The 20,288-nt window shown below is 47.6% G+C and overlaps 1 protein-coding gene across 1 annotated transcript in view; it reads right to left on the reverse strand.

Annotated features, from left to right (window-relative positions):
* Positions 1 to 2,111, reverse strand: part of LOC307098334 (putative V-set and immunoglobulin domain-containing-like protein IGHV4OR15-8) — a gene marked incomplete at its 5' end in the record, with an annotated part of 44,652 nt that extends 42,541 nt beyond the window's left edge. Inside the window, 2 exons of the mRNA XM_079769018.1 lie at positions 1,675 to 1,983; positions 2,066 to 2,111. Coding sequence (XP_079625144.1) covers positions 1,675 to 1,983; positions 2,066 to 2,111 — 355 coding nt within the window. The remainder of the gene's footprint in view (positions 1 to 1,674; positions 1,984 to 2,065) is intronic.
* Between the last annotated feature and the right edge of the window lie 18,177 nt (positions 2,112 to 20,288).

Consider the following 20,288-nt stretch of genomic DNA (forward strand, 5'->3'; position numbering starts at 1 on the left):
AGTGAACAGGAGGTGCTCTCTCTTTCTCTCTCTCTCTCCCCCCCCAATCTTTATTGTTGAAAGTATTGCATAGGTTCCCCGTTTCTCCGAATTATCCTCTTCTCTCTCACTCCCATTCCCTCCCCAGGCCCTCACCACCCTTTTGTCTGTGTCCCCGGGTGAGGCATATATACAGACAAGCCCATTGGTTGATCTCTTCCCATCCACCCTCCCTCTGAGGTTCCATGGTCTGTTCATGCTTCTATGACTCTGGGTCTACTTTTGTTCATCTGTTTATTTGGTCCATTAGCAATGCAGACTGCGGCAGCCATTATAGTAAACAATATGGAGTTCCATCTAAAAATTAAAATTGGAACTCCTATTTAAACCAGTGATCCCACTTTTTGGAATACATCCTCAGAAACCCAAAACACTCATCAGAAAGAATGCGTGCACCCCTATGTTCATAGCAGTGCAAGTTACAATAACTAAGGTTTGGAAACAGCCTAAGTGCTATTAGCAGAGGACTGGATAACCTTGGTACATCTACACCATGGAACAGTATGCAGTCGTGTAAAAGAAAAAAACTGTTAACGTAAAAATCATTTAGACCTGTTAAAAATTTTGTGACTTTATTTGAGTCAAAATGTGGACATATGCTGGGAAGCAGAACCTCAATGAATTGAGATAATGCTCCGGAGAATAGCAGGTTACATCTGTGTTTATACATTGCAATCAAAGGTAGGGATGTAGATGGGTTACATGACATTCATTGGTGATAGATTAAGGAGGTGGGAGAAAGCAAAGCAGGGAAACCTCTGAGATAGGGTAAAAAGTGAAATGATGGACAGGTGCGTCATTTACAGAGGTGGATACAGGATAGTTTAAAATAATTAACAGTTGACAATTAACTTGATAACAATTACAATGATGGAATGTCCTGGTGCAATTTGTTGTGCTCTGAGGGGTCCTGGAAGAAAAAGGAAGTTACCAGGTACCCAGACATCTCACAGATATGTTATCTTAGATGCAAAAAGACAAATAGACTCAGCAAAGATCTAAGTTGATCTTTGTCAGGGAAAATACTGGCCTAGCCGAGATCGGTTTGGCTCAGTGGATAGAGCGTCGGCCTGCGGACTGAAAGGTCCCAGGTTCGATTCCGGTCAAGGGCATGTACATTGGTTGCGGGCACGTCCCCAGTAGGGGTTGTGCAGGAGGCAGCTGATCGATGTCTCTCTCTCATCGATGGTAAAAAATCAATAAAATATATTTAAAAAATTTTAAAAAAAGAAAATACTGCCCTAGGACATGACTACCCACCATAACCAGTTTGTAGTTAAATATTTAATTTTCAGACCATGTTTTGTGGTTATGTTAGGTCTCTGAGGTTGTACAACTGCCATGCAGGCCTCCCCTGAGCTTGTCAGGTTAGCATATGGTCCCTTTCATCCATAGAACAGAGCCCCCTTTTTGTTCACAAATACAATCCCTAAAACTAGACGTAGGGAAGGGCTTTCTGTGAGTAAAAACTAATTTAAGACTGAGCAGGAAATGATATCTTTGCTCAACTCTCCACCTGCTCCTGCTCAGGGCAATGTGCTGGTCCTGAGCGCCCCCTGGTGTCACTCCCTGCAGCCCAGCCCTGCTGTATCCTCAGGGAGGTTTGTGTCTGGGCTCACACTGACTTCCCCTCACTGTGTCTCGCACAGTAATACAGGGCTGTGTCCTCGGTGGTCACGGAGCTCAGCTGCAGGGAGAACTGGTTCTTGGACGTGTCTCTGGAGATGGAGGTTCGGCTCTTGAGGGAGGGGCTGTAGTAAGTGTTTCCATCATAACGTATGTACCCTATCCACTCCAGCCCCTTCCCTGGGGGCTGGCGGATCCAGTCCCAGTAGTAACCACTGGTGATGGAGTAACCAGAGACAGTGCAGGTGAGGGATAGGGTCTGCGAGGGCTTCACCAGTCCTGGGCCCGACTCCTGCATCTGCACCTGGGACAGGACACCTGGGACAGAGAGAACACAGTGAGTCCTGGGCTCAGATGCAGGGTCCCCATCTCCTCATGTCTAAGCCCCTGAGTCACTCACATCTGGGAGCTGACAGCAGGAAGAGGAAGAGCCACATGGGAGTCATGTCTTGCAGGTGAGGTCCTCGTCCCCCAGAAAGTATTCTCCAGGGTGAGGAGGCCCTGCATTTAAGTGGACGCCAACTGTGTGTGTGTCTGGTGGCCGGGTGGGCATTTGCATAGGGGAGGTGTCTGCACATACAAAGGGCAAGAGGTGAGGGAGGTCCTGGTCTCTGGGGCTTCTCCTGGAAGGAGGTGCTGACTGTGCCCTCAGAGAACCAGGCCCTCCTTGGGGTCCTGGTCACTGTGCCCAGGGGCCTCTTCTTCCACACCAGGGGCTGTGCTGCATCAGGTGGTCAGGAAGTAGGTTGTGGGCACCATCAGAGCCTCCTTTGGGCATAAATTCAATGAGAATCTGTTTCCATGGATTTTGATAGATACAGATAGATATATAGATATAGAGATATAGATATAGATATAGATATAGATATAGATATAGATATAGATATAGATATAGATATACTAGAGGCCTGATGCATTTAAATGGTGCAAGTGGCTCGGCCCCCACCGCCTCCGAGGTTTCTTGCGGAAGGACATCTGGACTAATGAGCATATTATGCTTTTATTATTATAGATGGTTTAGATATAGATATAGATATGGTCATAGACATAGATAGATCTTCTTTTCTTTTTCCTCACCTATGAATACATTAATTGATTTATAGTTATAGATGTAGATGTAGATATAGAGATAAAAGATGCAGATGAAGATGTATTTATAGATGTACATAAAGGTATAGATATAGATATTATTTTCTTTATTCTAACCCAAGAATATATTCATTCATTTTAAGAGGGAAAGTAAAGGAGAGAGAGAGAAGGAAAGAGAGAAACATTGATGTGAGAAAGAAATATTGATTAGTTGCCTCCCATATATGACTCCACTGTGAATAATATCTGCAACATTTTTATGTATGTATTTATTTTTTATTTATTAAAATATTTTTATTGATTTCAAAGAGGAGAGGAAGAGAGAGATAGAAACATCAATGATGAGTAAGAATTATTGATTGGCTACCTCCTGCATGCCCCACACTGGGGATGTTTCCCGCATCCTAGACATGTGCCCTGACTGGGAATCGAATGGTGACCTCCTGGTTCAAAGGTTGATGCTCAACCCCTGAGCCATGCTGGTTGGGCTGTCCCTGTGTTTTTAGGATTCACAGAGCTCCCTGTGCACCATGGCTCTGGTCAGGAGAAATTGGCACCATCATAGGGGACCAGGCCCCAGCCTTTCCCTGACTGCCCTCTGACCCCAGTGCCCACGGGCTTGTCCACCACTATGCTCTGCAGCTCATGGACCCCTGGAGGATCCCTCAGCCCAGGTGTGAGCTGTTGGAGGTGCTCTGAGCTCAGTGCTCAGCTGTGTCTCCACCTGACACAGGAGGGATCCCGACGACCAGACATCACACGTGGGCACTGACTGTGGGCTCAGCAGGACGGCTGAGTGGTCCTGGCCCTGGCGTCTCAGGGAGGGCCTGGCACAGGACATGGGCATGAGGGGGGACCTGGGGGTGCATTTAAGGCAAAACAACCAGGGCGGGAAGGAGAGGGCAGACGCATCCCCACGGGACGTCCTGTGCAGGCCCCGTGGGGTGAGAGTGTGGGCGGCAGAGGACAGAGGGTGAGGATGGGGTGGGGTCTGCGGAGCTGGAGGCACAGCAGAGGTGGGTGGGACCAGGTCTCCCTTCAGCAGGTTCTCAGGATGCAGGTGGTTCTCCAGGGGAAGCGGGACAGGTGTTGGGACACGTCCCCTGGGACCAGGTTCTGAGACCCACGGGGAACAGAGCCCAGCAGGGCTTCCTGCCTCCATCTGGGGCACACGGAGAGGTGGGCGCTGCCAGGCTCACAGAGAGGCAGCACCTGCAGGGTCCAACCTACACCTCCATGTGCAGCCATGTCAGTGAGAGGCAAGCGCTAACTGCCCCCAAAGGGCTCCTCCTGGGGCAGAGCGAGGGCTGATCACCCTCAGGTGAGGTTTGGGGCCTGGACTCTGTGTGCCCCGCTCAGCACTGCGTGGAGGTTGGGGGACTTTGCTCTCAGTGAGGGGACGGGAACCCCTACAATGTTTTCCTTGTCAACCCAGAGAGCGACCATCAGGGACCTGGTGACAGGAAGGGTTCAGAGGAGAAGTCAACCAGATCGGAAACACAGCCACTTCCTGCTTTTTTCCTGCAGAGAATCTAATTAGAGACACAGAGAAGGAAGCAGGACCTGCCCCGGGGACATGAGGAGGGAAGAAAGCATTGACCCCAATAGGAAGCCCTCACAACCCCTCCAGGGACAGCCTCTGAGCTGGGACCGGGTTTGCTGGTCCTGAGCGCCCCCTGGTTTCCTAGATGCTTCATGCAACCCAGCCCAGCTGCCTCCTCAGGGAGGTTAGTGTCTGGGCTCACACTGACTTCCCCTCACTGTGTCTCTTACACAGTAATACACGGCTGTGTCCTCGGCTCTCAGGCTGCTCATTTGCAGGTACAGCGTGTTCTTGGCGTTGTCTCTGGAGATGGTGAAGCGGCCCTTCACAGAGGCGGCGTAGTATGTGCTACTACCACTAGGACTACTAATGCGTGAGACCCACTCCAGCCCCTTCCCTGGAGCCTGGCGGACCCAGTGCATATCATAGCTACTGAAGGTGAATCCAGAGGCTGCACAGGAGAGTCTCAGAGACCCCCCAGGCTGCACCACACCTCCCCCAGACTCCACCAGCTGCACCTCACACTGGACACCTGCAAACACAGAGACACAGGGGGACTTAGAATCACATGGAAGCACAAACAGGCACAGGCACAGGGCTCAGCGCTCCCCACTCCTGAGAATGACCTTGAGAAATGATCAGGAGGAAAACGCAGCTTGGCACCAAGTCCATGGTGGAGCCGCTGGGGTCCTGTCTCAGGCACTTGGGTTCTGGGTGTCTCCCCAACATGTCGGGCAAGGACCCCTTTTATGAGCAGGAGGAGAGCCCCATTTGCATGGAGTGTGCATATAAGGTGCAGCTGTGACCCTGGGCTGCATGCCTGATCTTGTCATCCTAGGGATGACCCCAGATGGGAAAGGACTCAAGGATGCTGGCCACAAGGGGTCCCATCCTGACCCGCCCTCCCTCCCTCCTTTCCTGAGACCCGTCACCCTAACCCCATTCCTTTGGGGGCAGTTTCCAGGATTGAGAGTCCTCCTTCCTCGGGGTTTGATGAGGACCCAGGGGTGCTGCCCCAGAGGCACATGGATGGGGCTTCCTCTCGCTCCCCTTCACCTGCCATGGGCCATGTCGCCTTTCTGGGGTTTGGGAATAAGAATTTGCATTAAATGATGCTTTTATTTTGAGACCAAAAGATTCTCCTTGTTATTTTCCCCAATCAGATCGTCCACAAAATCTAACATATGCATGTGAGGAGGCAGGAGATGCTGGGCTGGACGCTGTGGCCGCAGCCTCCGTCTCTAACCTGCTGCCACTCTCACAAGCACACAGCTGCCTCCCAAAAGCACACATTTCCCTCAGCCTCCCTGCTGTTCATGTGGAAAAGCCCTGTTTCCCAGCCTCTCAATTTGAGGGAATTTCTATCATTTAAAAAAGGAGTCCTAGCTGGTTTGGCTCAGTGGATGGAGTGTGGGCCTGTGGACTAAGGGTTCCAGGTTGGGTTCTGGTCAAGGGCACTTACCTTGCTTGCAGGCTCCTCCCCTGGTCGGGGCTGGTGCAGGAGGCAATCAATCTACAGGTTTCTCTCATATCCATGTTCGTCTCTGTCTGTCACTCTCTTTCACTCACCTTAAAAATTAATGAAAAATTATCCTCGGTGAGTATTGACAAACAAATTAATAATAAAAATTAAATAAATAATAAAATTAATTAATTACAAAAATGATTTAAAAAAAGGAATATGTTGGCTCTTGGAACAAAACCCTGGGTAGAGAGCTGAGGCACCACGTCGTCCTTGGGGGCAGGTGAGCACCTCCCTTCCCAGAGGAGAGCGGCCACCTGTGTCCATCCTCCCACAGCCCCAGGTGAGGACAGACGGACACAGGGATCTGGGACTGTGGTCCCTTGTTCCTCTGGGAAGGCGGCCACCACCACTTGGAAAGTGCGATCACGCTGGGGAGGGGAGGCGTGGGCAGGTCAAACACCACAAAGCCTTCCTTCTCTTCCTTTTCACTTTTTATTCTTATTTTAAAATATATTTTTATTGATGTCAGAGAGGAAAGGAGGGGAGAGAGAGATGGAAACATCAATGATGAGAGAGAATCACTGATCAGCTGCCTCCTTCATTCCTCCTATTGGGGATTGATCCTGCAACCCAGGGCCTGTGCCCTGAATGGGAATCAAACCCATAACCTGGTGGTTCCTGGGCCAAAACTCAGCCCCTGAGCCACACCAGCCGGGCTCCTTCCCTCTCTGAGTAGCATGTCCTTGACGCGGGGTTTGCTCTATTGCTGCAGGTCTGACTGTGTTCCACAGCCCGACAGATGCCAGTTCTGAGAGTTTCGGTTTGTTTTTTGATGCTTTTGTGGAGGAATAAGAGCTTGGAGCTGCCTACGCCACCATTTTGCTTCTGTCCCTTCTGTTCAGTGACTCCTTTTGAACAAACAGAGAATGAGAAGGGAGAAGAGCAACCGCCCTGGAAATCTACCAACAACAGAGAGAACAGAGGGGGCAGCGCCCATCCAGGCCAGCAGAGGCGGGAGGAGGAGCAAGGTCTGAGCAGTGACTCTGGTGTTTGTAAGGAGAGCCTGTGTTTCAGGAAGATGAGCTTCCTGTTCCTGGAGGACCCCAGACACACGTCCAGAAGGCGTGGCTTTGAGAGGAGTTAGCTTGACGGGCAGGCAGACAGGGCAGGGTCCATGGGAAACCAAGGCAGGTGGATGGTAGGCAGGGGCAGACTCAGCAGTCTGATCAGCCTATCCACAGGCACCAACCAGGCAGACATAGCAGAGTGTTTCTGGACTCAGAGCGGGAGGCCTGGGAAACGAGGGAGGGCCTGGGACAGTAAGGTGAACGCACACAGGGAACAGGGACGTGCAGGCCCCTTGCTGGGCAGGAACAATGAGGGCCAATCAGGTGGGCACACGGGTGGACACGGAGCAGGCTGGTGGCACACATACACCCAAGACCACAGGCTTCAGGGGCAGCCCATCAGGAGGCCCTCCCCGTGCGGGGAGCCTGAATCTGCTTGTAATAAACGCTCCACGCTTTTCCTTAAACCTTCTGGTCCCCGATTTCATTCTTGGACTTAGTGACCCCCGATCCCGGGGACAGAAGAAGTTGGGCTCGCTGTTCCGGTGATCAAGTTTGGCTCAAATAAACTCTTAAAACTATTCTGCACAGGCTTGGAGGTTGTCACGTCAACGACTTCAAAGTGGCTCATTTATGTTGTGGATTTTATGCCGATTCCACCAGCAGGGGAACCTGCCAGAGTGTCACAGGGGAGATGGCACAGCTGGGGAAGCCGCCTTTCTTTCCTTCTCCTTCTTTATACACTTTCCTTGACTCCAGAGAGGAGGCCAGTGAGCGATGGAAACACCAATGATGAGAATCATTGATCGGCTGTCTTCTGCTCCCCAATCCCTAGGGATCAAGACTGGAACCCGGGAATGTGCCCTGACCAAGGAGTAGATCCATGACCTTCTAGTTCAGAGGTTGATGCTCAACCTCCCAGTCACGCCTACCAGACTCGAAATAGACAGGACACTTACGTCCATTTCAACCAACTGCAAATTTGTCTCATCTCCAACACCTGTGAACGCATTTGAACTCATCCCGTCCAGGTAACAGGTTTTTAATAATTGTGTGCACTTCCCTCTGCACACGGGGAAGAAACCTGTGTGAACATATGTTGTAAATGAAGAAGAGACAGCATGTTGATGTAAGAAATGTGCAAATATGTGGAGAATGTTTTATAAAATGTCATTGGAGCCAAACGGACAAGAACTGTTGGGGAGCAAGATCTCCAGTGCTCCAGGGAATAACCGTTTGCAGCTGCGTTTGTGCATTTGAAGTTAAGGAGGGAAGGTGAGGAGACATGGAGGTGGGAGAGAGCGAGGCGGGGACTGGGTGCAAGGACAGTGAACAGGAGGTGCTCTCCTGAGGGTGGTCATGCTGATCTCACAGGTGTGTTAACCCAGATGCACAGGAACCATGGACGGGGTGCTTCAGGCAAAGAGGAGCCTTTTAGTAAAGAAGTCATAGGCTTGGGGCGTGCCCTCCCCCAGGGCTGCACAGGTAGGAATGTGTGATCAGAGCCTCCTGTGAGGGTCCTGTCAGTCACTGTGGTTTGTCAGATTTAGGACAGAGCCCCCATTTTGTTCACAAACACAATCCTTAACATTAGACCTAGCAAAGGGATTCCTGTGAGCTCTGTGGCTGAGCCTCAGAACAAAACTAATTTAAGATGGAGCAGGAAATGGTGTCTTTCTTTAACTCTCCACCTGCTCCTGGTCAGGGCCCTGTGCTGGTCCTGAGCGCCCCCTGGTGTCCTGGAAGCTCCCTGCAGCCCAGCCCTGCTGTCTCCTCAGGGAGGTTAGTGTCTGGGCTCACACTGACTTCCCCTCACTGTTGCTTGGTCAGTAATACAGGGCCTTGTCCTCACCTTTAAAGCTCCAACTGCTTTAAAGGGTCCAAGTCCTAATTCTTTTTTCTTTAAATTGTACCTTAATTGTTGAAGGTATTACTCATGTCCCCTTTTATCCCCCATTGACACCTTCTAGCCTGCCCTGGGTGCCCCAGATCTTCAACATCCTATTGTCTGTGTCCCTGGATTATGCCTATATGCATACGAGTTTGTTGTTTGACCTCTTCCCAATCACCCACCCTACCACGATTTCCGTCTGAGATCCACAGTCTGCTCCATGCTTCCAGGTATCTGGATCCATTGTGTTCATCATTTTATTTTGTTCATTAGAGTCCACATATGAGTGAGATCATGTGATACTTGTCTTTCTCTGACGGGATTATTTAACTTACCATGATACTCTCCAGGTCCTTCCATGCTGTCCAAAAGCATAAGAGAACTTTTTCTTTTACTGCTGCATAGTATTCTATGGCATAAATGTACGACAGCTTTTTTACACACTCACCTACTCATGGGCATTTGGGCTGTTTAAAGATCTTAGCTATTGCAAATTGTGCTGCTATGAACATAGGGGTGCATATACTGTTTCTGATTGGTGTTTGGGGTCCCTTAGCATATATTCCTAGAAGTGGGATCACTGGGTCAAATGGCAGTTCCATGTTTAATTTTTTGAGGAAACTTCATACTGTGTTCCATAGTGGCTGCACCAGCCTGCATTCCCACCAGCAGAGTAGGAGGGTTCCCTTTGCTCCACACCCTGGCCAGCACTTGTCATTTGTTGATTTGCTGATGGTAGCCATTCTGACAGGTGTGAGCTGATACCTCCTTGTTCTTTTAATTTGCATCTCTCTGATGGTCAGGGACTCTGAGCATTTTCCCATGTCTCTTGGCCATCTGAATGTCCCCTTGGAGAAGTGTGTATTTAGGCCCTGTGCCCTTTTTGTAATTGGATTGCTTGTCTTCCTTTGGGTAAGTTTTTTGTTTCATATATATGTTGGATATTAATCCTTTATCACATGTATCTTTGCCAAATATGTTCTCCCATACTGTGGGCTCCCTTTTCATTTTGTGGATGGTTTCTTTAGCTGTGCAGACACTTTTTATTCTGATGTATTCCCATTTGTTTGTTTTCTCCTTAGTTTCCTTTGTCCTGGGAGATGTATCTGTAAACACATTGCTATGAGAGATGTATCAGATTTTGCTGATTGTGGTCCCTTCTAGGAGTTTCATGGTTTCCCTACTTACATTGAAGTCTTTTAACCATTTTGTGTTTACTCCTGTGTGTGGTATATGTTAATGCATTGTTTCCTTTTCTCTCCTCAAGTTTATCTGTCCAATTTGCCAACAATATTTATTGAAGAGACTGTTTTGACTCCATTGTATGCTCTTGCCTCCTTTGTAAAATATTAATTGTGCATAATGACTTGTGTAGATTTCTGGGTTCTCTGTTCTGTTCCATGGATGTATATGCCTGTTCTTGTGCCAGTGCCAGGCTGTTTTGATTACCATGGCTTTGGAGTATAATTCGATATCTGGTATTGTGATCCCTCCACTGTAGTTCTTCTTTCTTGAGATTGCTGTAGCTAAATGGGGTCTTTTTTTTGTTCCATATTAATTTTTGGAGTATTTATTGTAGATCTGTGAAATATGCTATTGCAATTTTAATAGGAATTACATTGAATCTGTAGAGTGCTTTGGGTAATTTGGACTTTTTAATGTTAATTCTACCAATCCATGATTACTATATATTTTCCACTTGTTTATATCTTCCTCTATATCTTTATTCAACCTCCTGAATTTTTCTGAGTACAATTCTTTTACCTGCTTGGTTAAGTTTATTCTTAAGTTATCATAATTTTTTTTGATACAGTCGTCTATGGGATTGTGTGTTTTGTTCCCTTTCTGAGAATTTATTATTGGTGTATAAAAGTGCCATTGATTTCTGGATGTTAATTTTGTATCCTGATACATAGCTGGGTTCATTTATTAAGTCTAGTGTGTGTTTTTTTGTGTTTGGAGTCTTTAGGGATTGCCATATACAATATCATGTCATTTATGAATAATAAGAGTGTTACTTCCTCCTTTCCAATTTCGGTACTTTTTATTTCTTCTTCTTGTCTGATTGCTGTGGCTAGGACTTCCAGTACTATGTTGAATAAGAGTGGTGAAAGCGGACATTTCTGTTTTGTTCACTTTCTTAGGGGAAATGGTTTTTGTTTTTGCTCATTGGGTTTGATTCTGGCAGTTGGTTTGTCATACATGTCCTTTATTATGTTGAGATATGAGTCCTCTTCTACCACTTTGCTGAAAGTATTTATCAAAAGTGGGTGTTGGGTTTTGTGGAATGCTTTTTCTGAACCTATACATATGGTCATATTATTTTTGTCTTTGAATTTGTATATGTGATGTATCACGTTTATTGATTTGTGAATATTGCATCCCAGGATGAATGACAGTTGGTCATGGTGTATGATCTTTTTAAAATATTCCTGGATCCAATTTGCTAATATTTTGTTGAGAATTTTAGCATCTGTGTTCATCAGGGATATTGGCCTGTAATTGTCTCTCTTAGGAGTGTCATCTGGTTTTGGAATTAGGATAATGCTGGACTCATAAAAAGAGTTTGGAAGTGTTCCTTCCTCTTATAATTGTTTTGAATAGTTTGGGGAGTATAGGTGTTAGTTCTTCTTTGGATGTTTGGTAAAACTCCTCTGTGAAGGCATCCTGACCAGGACATTGGTTTGCTGGGAGTTTTTGGATTCCTGCTTCTATTTCCTCAGTTGTTATTGGCCTATTCAGGTGTTCTGATTCTTCCTGTTTCAGTTTTGGGGTATTTTTCTAGGAATTCTTCCATTTCGTCCACATTGTCCAGCTTGTTGGCATATAGTTGTTCATAGTACTTTATTACCATCCTTTTTATTTCTGGGGTGTTGGTTGTTACTTCTCTGCTTTCATTTCTGATTTTATTTATTTTGGTTTCATCTCTTTGTTTCCTGATGAGTCTGGCTAATGGTTCTCCAATCTTTTTTATCTTTTCAAAGAACCAGCTCATGGTTTCACCAAGTCAATCAGGAGGGGAACAGGGGAGACACACAGAGGTCTGGGGAGCAGTGCATGACTTGGGGAAGCCTTGCAGACACAGTGGGTTCTCATGGCTCCTGGAGACCCACCAAAGGAGCAAGGAGGGAAGTGAGGGAGGTCTCCACCATCCTGCAGACAAGAATGAGGTGAGGTGGGGCCACTACAGCATCTATAACATGGAGGCTGGGAAATGCTGAGATAGAGCAACACCCCAACAAGCAGCCTCTACCTGGGTTATTATCCCGTCTGAGCCCTCAGAGTAGTGATCTACAGAGGACTCAACACCGTCATCATGAAATGTCAAACGTTAGCCCATGGTTTTAAGTAAAAGAGAATGGAAAACTGTAAAGCTGTCTCCTTCACCAAGAGATTTCCCAAGTCAGCTGCTTGTTAACAAGAGATGATTTCCAATGACCCTTGTTAAATGTCCCTATTAAACCACACTACAAAGGACACCCACACTGCTATCCTCTCACATCAGTGCTGGTGTGATGCCTATAGGAAGAGAGCTGAGGTCATTTCCTGCTCCTGTGGGACCAGAAACCGCCAATCCTGGTACCTATACAGGTGAGGAGACCAGGGAGCAGCCTTCAGGGGCCCTTTGCACCATTCAGATGGTTTCATCCAGCTTCCACTCTCCACGGGACGTGCACTTGTTTTATTTACTGTGGGCCTGTCAGTACGAAGGCCCCTATGGGGCAGGTGGGCATGTGGGTCAGAGCCCGAGCTCAGCACACAGGGGCCAGGGCTGTGCTGGGATCTCTCTTGGTGGGAAAGTTTCCAACCACAGGCCAATGAGAGCACTGAGGATGGTCTCTGTTGAGAAAGAAAAGCAGGAAATACAGGAACGTGGTGAGGAGAGTCCCCATCACTGCCCATATGTCATCTCGCAGCAGCTACCTCCTCCTCTGGGGTCTGCAGTGAGAAAGCAGGAAATTAGAGCCTCAGAGAAAGAGCAGGAGCCTTCCCTGGAGGCAGCTGAGAGCTTGAGAGGAAATCCCTGAGCCCAACAGGAAGGCCCTTCCCTCCCCACCTCCCTCTGCCCCTGCTCCTGGTGCTGCTCTCTGTGCTGTGGTCCTGGGCGCCCCCTGGTGTCCTGAGCGCTCCCTGCAGCCCAGCCCTGCTGCCTCCTTAGGGAGGTTATTGTCTGGGCTCACACTGACTTCCCCTCACTGTGTCTCCCTGGCACAGTAATACACGGCCGTGTCCTCTTCTCTCAGGCTGTTCAGTGCTAAGTTTACTTGGCTCTTGGATGTTTCCCTGGTGATGCTGACACGGGATTTCAGTGTTGGGTTATAGTTTGTACCTCCACCAGACCACATAACCCCGACCTACTCCAGCCCCTTTCCTGGAGCCTGGCGGATCCAGTGTACATGATAGCTCGTTAGAGAGAATCCAGACACAGTGCAGGTGAGGGAGAGGGTCTGCGAGGGCTTCACCAGTCCTGGGCCTGACTCCTGCAACTGCACCTGGGATAGGACACCTGGGGACAAGGAACATCAGTCCTGTCAGTCACCTGCAGTCACAGCCATCCTATGACCCCTGTCTGACCCCTGAGACCCTCACCTTTGGGGGCTGTCAGCAGGCACAGGAGAAGACCCAGCAGTCTCATCTTCTTCATGACCACAGCTCTGCCTTCCCAGAGACCTCAGCCCTGTGTGAGGAGAGAGCTGTGAGCCTGCACAGCACAGGGGAGGATGTACCCTTGAGCTTGAAGGGAAATTTGCATGTGGGACAGCCTTTTCCTTATAAGTAGAGGGACTGAGGTGGGTATTCACTTTGATATGAGTAACTACTAACCAAGCACAAGGAAAGGGGAGACCCTTGATTCTTGATGTTGGAAACTTTTTCTTGTGTTATCAGAGGCCCAGTGCACTAATTCATGCACCAGTGGGGTCCCTCGGCCTGGCTTGCAGGATTGGTCTGAAACTGGCAGTCCTACATCTTCTGAGGGGTCCCAGAATGTGAGAGGGCTCAGGCCAGGCCGAGAAACCCCACCAGTGCACCATTGGGGCTGGGGAGTGACATGGGATTTTGGCCAGCTTGGGAGGGACTGCGGGAGGGATCCAAGGCATGTCGGGACCATCTCTCTCAGTTTCTATCAGACACTGCTCAGCAGCAAGCTAACCTAGTGGATGGAGCGTCTGCCATCTAGTGGTCATTGCACATCATAACGAGCAGTTGAGTGGCCCTTGCATATCATTAGCTTGTTATGCTAACTGGTCAACCAGACACTTAGCATATTAAGCTTTTCTTATATAGGATAATACACTGTGAAAACTCTTCCCTTATGCAACTCCTTGCATAGTGCACAGACCCCAAGCTAATCACTTCAGAGATAGTCATGTTTTAACCTGGAGAAAAGATTAGAAATAAAAGCAGTGATTATGCCTGTGCACCATTGAGAATCTCTTATATTTTAAATGATATGGCAGACTGTTAAGTGACCTGATTTCTCAATCTAGTGTTATCAGTGATGTTGGAGTTCAGAGTGAGGGGAATTGGAGAATTCCTAGCATATATTTTCTCACAGGAAAGGACAACATCCTTAATGTGCAATGCACACATTCTCCCATCAGGGACAGGATTCAGAAAGATATTCCCTTGCTAAGCTTGTCATTACATTTATTTGATGAAATATTTAGTGGGGCAAATTTTTTAATTTTATTAAAGTTCAATTCATCAGTATTTTCTTTGATGGGTCTTGTTTTGGGTGATTTTACAAAGAACTCCCTAGAAAATTCTGAGCCTCCGTTGTCCATGTGGATTGGCTACAGCAGCCGCAGGGACTGGAGCAGGTTCTGGTACCAGAGGGGAGCGCTGCTGGGAAACTACCCATCAATGTGGACATGACTGCGGAACTGGGGGAGGGGAGGAAGCTGGACTTGATTTGAGTCACATGACAGAACTGTGCCTGCTGTTCATGGACAGAGAGAAACTGGACATGTGGGTGTAAAATCTCCTCCAGTGAAGGCCCAGAAGGAAGTGCAGGGCATCATAGAGAGAGCTCGCATCATCGTAGAAAACACCTGAATAATGATGAGCAGGAGTTAATTGAAGTAGAAACGTTAAAGGTCATGCAGGCAGGGATCAAGGGAAATAAGGAACCTGTCACTGCAAACTAGTGGGAAGGGGACCCCTGTTTCCTACATGCACATTCTCACAGGGTCTCTGTTCTAGAAGGTGACCCCTTCCCAGGTCCAAGGTATTACCACTTGGACACCTGTGGGTTGAGTAAAGACAGGGTCTCACCATGAATCACCCAAGTTGCATAAGTCATTGGGGTCCCATTATTGAAATCTCTCCACACTCACTGGGAAGAGTGGACATTCCTCACGGGAGGAGCCAAGGTGATGGTGTGTTTGTATGAGGAGCCTTCATTCCCTTAGACCAGGGCTCCTGTCTCAGTCCATCATCTTCATTGCAATCATCATGAACATCATCATCATCACCACAATGTGCTTACTTATAACCATGCTTCTCATTTTCTATGGACATGGTGGTTGTCCACACACAATGACTTCTTATAAGTAAACAGAGCAGGCGCCTCCTCTTCAGATGTCTTTAGGGATTGAGACCCCAATGGCCCAACTGTTAGTTGACACAGGCCTTTGAAAAAGCCGATGACAGTTTGGGGGGAAAAACAGATACCCACCAAAACATTGGAACAAGATTTCTTTCCAATTTTATCATCACTCTCACCACCATACCACCACCATCATTGTCAAAGTCATCTTCACCATTATTTGTTTATTTATACTTATTCTTCTAATTTTCTTTAGATGTGGTTTTAGTACAGACATAAAGACCTTTTTCTAAAATTTTGCTCAATTTGTATAGTTGTTAAATAAAGTATATTTTCTTTTCGTTTGACTTCTAACAATTGATGGCTCATTGCTTCCTTTTCTCCGTCTGCCCCACCCACAGAAATTGGATAAGAAATCATAGTTTTCTCTTTAGAAGTTATTGGGAGACTGAAACCACACAAGTCCCTGGAAGCAGGATTCCTCCCTCTCCTCCATCCCCTCGCCAACATAAAGGCCCAGAGCCCGTCTCCTTTCCGGTCTCCATCCAGCAGGGCTGACCTGCTGAGTGATCTTTCCTGTGCTTCTCAGGGATGTCAATCATGAGCAGAATAAACATCCCGTGTCCCCTTGGCATGTGTGTGTCATGAACATCTGCACCAGCTGTTGTGCCTCTGCTTCTGCACGGTGTCCACGACTCTAGGTGCTGTGAGCATGACGACAAGACAGGGACTGTCACCCTGTGGGTCCCTCTTCTGTAGCTTTGGGGTCACACACATGTGGCGCCCTCGGTCCAGCATGCAGGGGAGCTGCACTGTTGAGTCCTTAGAGCCTCTTGTTGGATTCAGGTGACGTGGGTCAGAAGATTTGATGTTAGAACTCATTATGGCACAGTGTGCATGAAAGAGACTCTACCTTCTGTTCACGTGAGAAAGTTGTCGCTCTTCACAACGGACTTTTCTCACTCAGAGACTCAGACGTCAGCGAAGAATCAGGACCCAGAGGTTCCCTGAGGGAAACTGTGACATCAGGAGGAAACCACACAGGAACCAGCCCAGACCTCCCACTGCACCTGCTGCTGGGATGGTCCCTGTCTTCAGGGACCCTGAGCGCCCCCTGTTGGTCAGAGATCCTCCTGCAGGGAGGTTTGTGTCTGGGCTCATATTGACTTTCCCTCACTGTGTCTTGCACAGTAATACACGGCCGTGTCCTCGGCTCTCAGGCTGCTGAGCTCCATGTAGGCTGTGCTCGTGGACTTGTCTGCGGTCATGGAGACTCTGCCTTGGAACTTCTGTGCGTAGCTTGTGCCTCCATTGTAAGGGTTAACTTCCCCCACCCACTCAAGCCCCTGTCCTGGAGCCTGTCGCACCCACTGCATCCAGTAGCCAGTGAAGGTGTATCCAGAAGCCTTGCAGGAGACCTTCACGGAGGCCCCAGGCTTCCTCACCTCAGCCCCAGACTGCACCAGCTGCACCTGGGAGTGGACACCTGTGGGAGGAGACAGGAGTGAGTGGAATCCCGCTGGACTCTCCCTGGACCCTCCTTAACCAGGATGGAAGCCGCTTACCTGTCGCCATGGCCACCAGGAGGAGGGTTCTCCAACTCCAGTCCATGATGAGGGCTATGCTGGGATCACTTCTGTAGGGGAGGGTGTGGCTGTGGGTGATACCCTCAGGGCACAGACTTACCCATATTTAAGCTCCTCTGCCTCCTCTATTTTGCATATTCATGAGGCAGAGTATTTCATAGCTGAGGTCTTGACTCCACCTGAGAGAAGATGGTGACACAGAGACCATGTTCAGTGGGAGTCTCAGGGTCCAAGTCCTAATTCTTTTTACTTTAAATTATACATTTATTGTTGAAGGTATTACTCATTTTCCCTTGTATCCCCCATTAACACCTTCTAGCCCACCCCGGGCGCCCCAGGTCTTCACCATCCTGTTGTCTGTGTCCCTGGATTAAGCCTATGTGCATATGAGTTTGTTGGTTGACCTCTTCCCAACCACCCACCCTTCCACAACTTCCCTCTGACATTCCCCAGTCTGCTCCATGCTTCCCGGTCTCTGGATCCATTCTGCTCATTAGTTTATTTTGTTCATTAGCTTCCACATATGAATGAGATCATGTGATATTTGTCTTTCTCTGACTGGCTTATTTCACTTACCATGAAACTTTCCAGGTCCCTACATGCTGTCCCAAAGGGTCCCTACATGCTTCTCTTTTACTCCTGTATAGTATTCCATGGCATAAATGTACCACAGCTTTTTATCCACTCAGCTATTCATTGGCACTTGGGCTGTTTCCAGATCTTAGGTATTGCAAATTGTGCTGCTATGAACATAGGGGTACATACATTTTTTATTGGTTTTGGGGTCCCTTAGCATATATTCCTAAAAGTGGGGTCACTGGGTCAAATGGCAGTTCCATCTTTAATATTTTTAGGAAACTCTATTCTGTGTTCCATAGTGGCTGTACCAACCTGCATTCCCACCAGCAGTGCAGGAGGGTTTCCTTTGCTCCACACCCTCGCCAGCACTTGTCATTTGTTGATTTGTTGATGGTCGCCATTCTGACAGGTGTGAGCTTCCTGTGCACACTCTTCCTTTATGCAAGCACATGGAGTATTGCAGAGACACCAAATAGTTCCAACAGAAATAGTCATGGCTCTACGTGGAGAGAAGACACAAAATAAAAGCAGTGATCATGTATGTGTACAGCATAGAATCATTCTTATATTGAAATGATGATGGAAGGAGATTGGCCTGTTTTCTCAGTTTAGTGTAATCAGTGATGTTGGGGTTCAGAGGGAGGTGAGTGAGGAGAATTCCACCATAGAGTTTCTCACAGGAAAGGGAACTTCAACTCTGAGTGGAATCCCTCCCTCCCAGCCTCCGTCTGACCTTCCCCTGGGAGGTCACTATGGTCAGATGGTGGTGGGTTCTCTCCCATAACATACAACATCTTTAATGTCTAATACACACATTCTCCCATCAGGAACACAATTCCTAAATATAATCTCATGCTAAGCTTGTCATTGAATATCCTTGATGAAATTCTTGGTGGGACAAATTTTTTACTTATTAAAGTTCAGTGCATCAGTATTTTTTTTTTTAAACGGGACCTGTTTTGGGTGATTTTACAAAGAATTCCCTAGAAAATGCTGGGCATCCACTGTCCATGTGGATTGGCTACAGCAGCCACAGGGACTGGAGCAGGTTCTGGTACCAGACGGGCCTGCTGCTGGGAAACTACCCATCAATGTGGACGTGACTGTGGACCTGGGGGAGGGGAGGAGGCTGGACTTGATTTGAGTCACATGTCAGAAATGTGCTTGATGTTCATGGACAGAGAGTTACTGGACATGTGGGTGTAAAGTCTCCTCCAGTGAAGGCCTAGAAGCAAGTGCAGGGCATCATAGAGACAGCTCACATCATCGTAGGAAATGCCTGAATAATGATGAGCAGGAGTTGATTGAAGTAGAATCATTAAAGATCATGCAGGCAGGGATCAAGGGAAATAAGGAACCTGTCACTGCAAACTGGGGGGATGGGAACCCCTGTTTCCTACAGGCACATTCTCACAGTGTCTGTGTTTCAGAAGGTGACCCCTTCCTAGGTCCAGGGATTTAAGCCTTGGACACCTTTGGGGTCATTATTCCCATGGTCTATCCCTGAATCATCCAAGCCACAAAATTTGTTGGGATCCCATTTATGAAATTTCTCTACACTTGGAAGGAGGAGTGGACACCCCTCACTGCTGGAGCCATGGTGATGGTATGTCTGTATGAGGAGCCTTCATTTCATTGGACCAGGAACCCTGCCTCAGTCCATACTTGTCATCACAACCATCATCATCCTTATCACCACCGTCACCACTGTTAATGTAAAAAAAAGAATTCAGACCTGTAAAGAATTTTTGTGAATTTATTTAAGCCAATCTGCTGACATATGACGGGAAGCAGAACCTCAATGAATTGAGATAATGCTCCGGATAATGGCAGGTTACGTCTGTATTTATACATTGCAATCAAAGGAAAGGGATGTAGGTGGGTTACCTAAAATTCATTGGTGATAGATTGAGGAGGTGGAGAAAGCAAATCTAGGAGACCTCTGGGATAGGGTAAAAAGTGAAATGATGGACAGGTGCTTCTTTAATAGAGATGGATACAGGACAGTTTAAGATAATTAAGAGTTGACAATTAACTTGATAACAATAACAATGAGGGAATGTCCTGGTGCCATAGGTTGTGCCCTGAGGGGTCAGGGATAAAAAGGAAGGTACAAATTACCCAGATATTTCACAGATATGTTATGTTAGAGACAAAAAGGCAAATGGGCTCAGTAAAGATCTAAGTTGATCTTTGTCAGGGAAAATTTGTCCTAGGACATGACTACACACTATAACCTGTTTGTAGTTAAATATTTAACTTTCAGACCAGCTTTTGTGGTGACTTTAGGTCTCTGAGTTTGCAAGGTCTTCCCCTGAGCTTCTCAGGTTAGCATGTGGCTCATCATCATCCTTATCACCACCATCACCACCATCACCCTCATCATCAACACCACTGGCTCACTTATCATTGTTCTTGCACTCATTTCTGTAGACATATTTGTTGTCAACAACATTTTTGTCATATATTAAAATTTGTAAGGAAAATACCTGGCCAGACATTATATTACTTTACATTTGAATGCTGACATCGTATGGCTCATTCCTAGCCTCTTCTCCATCTGCCCCACATGGGAATCTAACCAGAAACATTGGTCTCCTCTCCATTGGTCACTAAGAGGTAGAAACCACACAAGCCCCTGGAAGCAGAATCCCTCCCCTCCCTCACCACCTCACCAAAATAAAAGCCCCGAGCCAGTCTCCTTTCCTGGATCCATCAGAGCAGGTCTGACTTCCTGGAGGGCCTTTCCTGTGCTTCCCAGAGGTTTAGTTATGCATGGAATTAGCATTTCATGTACCTCAGTGTGTGTTTGTCATCACCCTGGATATCTGTACCAAGCTGGGGTGGGTGCCT

This window comes from Cnephaeus nilssonii (assembly GCF_951640355.1).
Source record: "Cnephaeus nilssonii genome assembly, chromosome: 4".
Classification (NCBI taxonomy): domain Eukaryota; kingdom Metazoa; phylum Chordata; class Mammalia; order Chiroptera; family Vespertilionidae; genus Cnephaeus; species Cnephaeus nilssonii.